Raw genomic sequence first — 6,000 nt, forward strand, 5'->3', positions numbered from 1 at the left:
AAAAAAATACCTTTATTTTTAACAGTGTTGGAAGGTCTAGACGTTTAAGCTATTTCACCCAGGAGCAAGGCTCAGAAACAGGATAAAAAGCTGGAAAATTGTTACGCAGTGTATCAGTCATAATTATAATAACAGTAATCTGCTATTTTTATCTCCTATAAATGCAAATTCTCTAATCCTAAAGAGCCCTACAATGAAAAACAGTTCGCTATATTGATTTTAGATCTTGAAGCTCTACAAAAATGTCACAAGTACAAATTAAATAGATACTCTGCTGTTTATTTTACAGTCTTTGTTAACAATTGAGCAAATATTTGGCCAAAAAACTGTAGATTGTTTAAATCTACAAATCTTAGAACAGTCAATTAGACATGATGAAATATAAATGTGCGATAAAAAAGACAATTCCCCCCACAGCGAGTTGTTCCAGAAAAAGCTCTGACCATCTGACACTGAAGGGCTCTCCCAAATCCGCCCCCTGCCAACACTGGCGGAAACACTCTGCTGTGTCAGCAGCCTTCTGGGTATATGTGTGTGTGTGTGTGTGTGTGTGTGTGTGTGTGTGTGTGTGTGTGTTTGTGTACGATATGGGACACCAGCCCCTTTTGCCATGAAATGCCAGACACTGAATCAACAACTTACTGGAGCCTATATATGAGAATGGAACTGTTTTAACTGACAAGCTATGAATGTAAATGAAATGTAACTTACTTGATAGCCATATACCACAATAAAATCATTCACACGTGATGGCAGGTGGGCGGTCACACCATGTTGCCCATCCGCTGGATGCCTCCAGAGAGCATCATGTACCGCAGGTTCACCACAGAGAGTGACGTGTGGAGCCTTGGGGTGGTCCTGTGGGAGATCTTTACCTATGGCAAGCAACCCTGGTACCAGCTCTCCAACAATGAGGTCAGACTTATACACTTAAAAAAAAAAGTGTTCTTTGGAGCAATTTTATAGAAGAACTACCTTTGGGTCCCTAAAGAACCTTTTAATGAATGTTTGTGCAAAGGAGTGCTCTAGGGTTTTTCACCCTGTTGACTCAAACCCAGTGGCCATTGACCTCTATTGTAAGTGTGCTCTGTGTTAACAGGTTTTCTGTTGTTTTACTTAGTAAGTAACTAAGCATGTAAATATTTGTCCTCTATGGCAATGCTCCAAAGAACCCGTTTGGCACCTACCTATAAAGAATGTAAACTTATACTGCTTCTACTTGTGTTTAAAGCAACTGATGCTATGAATCCATCACTTCAGCAGATGGAAAAATGCTTTCTTGCAGTATATAAGCTGCTGATGATTAGGACACAAATTAAATATTTTTACATAAAACTCTAAGCATAAGTGTTTTTATTGTTAAGTAAGTTTCTCAGTTAACGGTTTCACCATTCTGAATGACAACATCTCATGTACACATGAACAATCAATGGAATTCTACTTTAAGAATTTTGTGGAGTATCCTATTTGTTCTTGTAAAATGTTCTGATGAAGTGACACTGAGTTGCCACCTACCTTGTATCTACGCTTATTGACTATTATCAGTTACACCTGCCATGTTTTTGCACATTGGTTAGGTGTACAATTACTGACTGTAGCCCATCTGTTGCTGCACAATTTATAGGCACCATCTACTCTGTCCCTCATTGGAATGGGACATCCATAGGACAGCCACTGACCAGATGTTATTTGGGTAGTGATCCATTTTCAGTACACCACACGATATTTTGATGATATTAGAACATGAAATATCCAGCCATCAGGTCCTTTGGTCAGGAACTGAACACTGATGAAAGACTAGAGGATGACTGTGCAGCAATAGGTGGGCCATAGTCTCTACAAATGACATCTACAAGATGGGCAAACAAGGCAGGTGTGTCTAATAGAGAGTAGTCAGTAAGTGTACACAATATCTAAAAACCCCAGCAACACTGCTGTATCTGTGACATCTGAACAAAACTGCAAATTTTATTAAAGAAGGTGCAGGGGAAAGTGAGGCTTAACCTGACCTAGATTTTTAGTTTGAACAACAATTTGAAAACAAACTATGTTCAGAGCATATATTGTATGTGAAGAATTCAGCCTAAAGTAGTTTGAGCGAAAATGTTACAACTTACCCCAGAGGTAGGGTTGATTGTAATAGGTTGATGCAAACACTATGTATGGATCAATACAACAGTGTAAAACTAGACACTGGCAATTTTTTTTTTACTACAAACTAGAACAGCAAGTATCAGCATGATGTAGGCCAACTGAATTATGTTTTATTAATCTGATTGTGCATTTTTAACAGTTTTGCATTTATTTGAAAGGGGAATGTTCTCATTGTTTACTTTGGGAGGCTTAGTTGTTATAGCTTGTTAAAACTAACCACACCATGTGTAGGCTGTAGTTTAGCCTGGCTAGCTTTTGCAGTGAGTCATGTATATGCTTAAAAAAATGGTTCTAAATTCATATGAAGGGCAGCAGACTGTTCTCATTGTTTACTTGGGGAGGCTTTGTTGTAAGAGTGTTTAAAACTAACCCACTATGTGGATATGGAGGCTGTACTTCGGCCTGCTTAGCTTTTGCAATGAGCTGTTTATATGCTTCAAAATGGTGCTATGTTACAGCCACCAAGAAGGTGATTAAAATAAGATGTTGTAATAATATGGTGCGAAATCTTATACACAGTTATAGACTTAAGCTGCTTTTCCACTGCATAGTACGGCTCGACTTGACTCTACTCGCTTTTGGTACCAGCTACTTCGCTTTCCACTGCAGACACACAACCCCCCAATGTAGCTGGTCATCACAGCGATGTTGCATGATATAAAGGAGACAAATTTTTTTTCTGAATAGGCTGATGGCAGCTAGATGAAATACTGCTGAAAAAAAAACAAGACAGTTTGGCAAATACTACATCAGAGTTCAGACGACGAGACGATTCTACAGTTGTCAGAATTCACAGATGTCGTTGCTATTGGAAAATGTGAAAACACGTTGACTTGTTTAGATGCATATAAAACCTCTGTGTTTTAGCCTTTAGGTTGTGCCCTGCACTCGTATACCTAATAACTGGTGAGTCAGTGTAGAATAGCTTGTGTGCATTTGGTGTGGCTCCCCCTGCAGGTGATTGAGTGCATCACACAAGGCCGTGTACTGCAGAGGCCTCGGACCTGCCCAAAAGAGGTGTATGACCTGATGCTGGGCTGCTGGCAGCGCGAACCCTACATGAGACTCAACATCAAAGAGATCCACAATCTGCTCCAGAGCCTGGCCAAGGCCTCACCTGTTTATCTGGACATCCTGGGCTGACCGTCTGTGTATGTATGTGTGAGGATATGTGTGTCTGTGTGTCATTGCTTTGCTTCTGCCTCTTCACCACATAGACTAAAAGCCTTAAAGTTGATTGCGTGCATTTCTGGGTGCCTCCCTCTGGAGACAAATTGTCCTTTTTTACTTCTATATGTGCCAGAGGTGAAAAAAGGGAATCAGACTGATCGTTAATCGCTATTGTAAATACTCATCATGGACATGTAATTTCTGAGGCTTTTTATGTTTTCTCCTCTCAATGATTGGAGAAAAGTTTTGCAAAATGACAAGGAAACTGAATGCAAAAAAGAAAAAAACTGCAAAAATCTTTGATTAGGCCCTGCTTAAGCTTACGTGTCAAAGACAATGTAGCCAATTGTGAACTATGAACGTCTTGGAAAAAAAGGAAAACTTTCTTGTGGATTTAACAGCGTATTGTTCTCTTTTTTCTGCCACCAGTGCCATTTTTATTTACACTTATTGGATTAAGATGGATGTTACAAGAAAGTTCTTTTTTGGAGGCCCATTAATTAGCACAACATTGTTGCTGTCCTGACCACACTTTGTGATTAACCTAATGCGGACTGTGAAACACTGGTGGAAGAACAATCATTTAATCACTAGCTTCTTTTATTTGTAGCTTGATTCATTTATTTATGTATCCACTGAATGGGGTTGGCGCTATTTTTTTTTTTAATGTGGTGAATATGCATTGTATCTTTCACAGTCTTAACCAAGTAACAGAAGCACAGAGACAAAGAGGCACCCAGGAATCTTTCATGCTGGAAAGTTGATGCAATTCAGTTGTTGCTGTAAAGGTGTTGCGCAGGGGACAGGTATTAATTCATCCCTTTTGTTGATTTACTGATTCATCAGTTTCTTTGGTGTTGGTGAGAGCACAGTGGCACAGTCACCAGCAGTGGTGTTCCACAATGTCCTTGGGTCAGTGAAATGGCTGCCTCTTTACACATTTAAGGACTAATTCAGGGCCTGTAGTGATGTCTTGCTAACTGGTTCATGGTTACAGCAATGACTGCATCATAGGGTACTTATTCAGTGGCAAAAAGTTGACCAGATTCGTGTTGTTTCAGCATTGTCTCCATGTTATTTGTCGTATCATGTGTTACCAATTGAATGGATATTGCCTTTTGGAAGATTTGTTTTCTTCTTTTTGTTTAGGGGTTATAAATCACAGGCATTGACTATGGCACGACAACCCTCGTTGAAAAGATGGATTTCATTTGCACTTATGATTATCCATATTTATCAGTTTTATGTGATCGATTATCTACTATGAAATAACCTTTTAATAGTGCGTCAGTAACCTTCTCTGATGTTTCTTTTTCAATGTCTCGTGGGCAGTTTCAAAGCGATGGATTTGGTGGGCACTGTGACGTAAGCATTGATGTGAGAGTGGTATGATGCGAACTTGGCCATCCCTGAGGTCACCACCAGACAACACAGACCCTATGAAGGGACAGCCAGGGTTCCATGTCTGTGTGCTTCAACCCCACCAAATATGTGAAAAGAGGAGGATAATAACAGGAAGACTTACTAACTTACTGCAAGTCTCCATACCAACTCTACATCTGATTATTAACTACACTTAAGTAAATGAAGCACTAACTTTCCATAATACGTAACTGACTTTGACTGACCAACTTGTCACTTGTTCATTACTACACCAAACTACACACTCACAGCTAGATTTACCATTCTAACATTACAGTATGGCAAGTTCTCCTGTATATGGTTACCTCCTTATTTATTCGGTGGGTGTCTTCATGGTATCCTTTCTGCTAATGACATGTTGCGAGTGAGTGCAAAATGACAAAGCTCTGAAAAAGTGTTGCACCGAATGAGTGCGCAATCAGAATGTATATAACCCATTAGCTACATTTGTTGTCCTTTGTACCCTGATGTCGGACTCTTTCTAAGCTGTCTCTGTATCAGCGACATGTATTTTTCATGCATCCCTTCACAAGTGGCGGAACAGTGTTTCTAAACATTTCAAGCACTGGTCATCTGTGAACCGGTGATTATGAAGCATTATAAAATGTCTGAGCTGTAACCTTCCTTTCTGTTGACTGCTCATATTTTTGTAAAATTCAAATAATTGTAAGCACTGCAAAAATGCACAGACAGAGATATGTGTCTTTGAAAATATGGTATTTGTTTATCAGGCAGATCCTTTTTTTTAGAAGTAGGATGTTATGAAGAGTGCTTTATTTGCTGTAAAGAACTGATATCCCGATTTCATTGCTAGAAATGTATCAATAATTTAGCCAACTTTTACTAAATTAGCCCAAACTTGGTTCTGAGAGAAAAAATAAGCAAAAAAATAATGTCGAAAATTTGCACACAAGAAATATTTGGTCTAAACCATTATGCTAAGACCTAAGACTCTGTCTAAACCCAGATTTTTTTTTGTTGTTTTTGTGCGTTGACAGACTGACTTAAAAGTAAGCTTAATTGAACAAAAATGGATTTTCTAACTTTTTACTATAGAGATATGTGTCAGCTCTAAATAGCCAGCCTGTACTTCATATACTTCATACCCTATGCTGTACAGTAAAAAAAAAATGTGTATACAAATAGCATGTTTGTATGTGTGTGTGTATATATATATATATATATATATATATATATATATATATATATATATATATATATCGCTGCTGTTGGAAGAAAACCTTGTATCTCCAT

General features: G+C 38.6%; 1 protein-coding gene across 3 annotated transcripts in view; it reads left to right on the top strand.

Annotated features, from left to right (window-relative positions):
* ntrk2b (neurotrophic tyrosine kinase, receptor, type 2b) overlaps positions 1-5,789 on the top strand; it is a 29,168-nt gene extending 23,379 nt beyond the window's left edge. The window contains exons 17-19 of one of the 3 annotated variants that reach the window (XM_036580263.1): positions 757-915; positions 3,112-3,309; positions 4,657-5,789. In XM_036580263.1, coding sequence (XP_036436156.1) covers positions 757-915; positions 3,112-3,297 — 345 coding nt within the window. In that variant the 3' untranslated portion in view covers positions 3,298-3,309; positions 4,657-5,789. Of the gene's footprint in view, positions 1-756; positions 916-3,111; positions 3,404-4,656 lie in introns of those variants that run through there. The other 2 variants (XM_036580264.1, XM_036580262.1) reach the window with 2 other exon arrangements.
* Positions 5,790-6,000: the final 211 nt, after the last annotated feature.

Source organism: Colossoma macropomum, unplaced genomic scaffold, assembly GCF_904425465.1.
Source record: "Colossoma macropomum unplaced genomic scaffold, Colossoma_macropomum, whole genome shotgun sequence".
Lineage (NCBI taxonomy): Eukaryota > Metazoa > Chordata > Actinopteri > Characiformes > Serrasalmidae > Colossoma > Colossoma macropomum.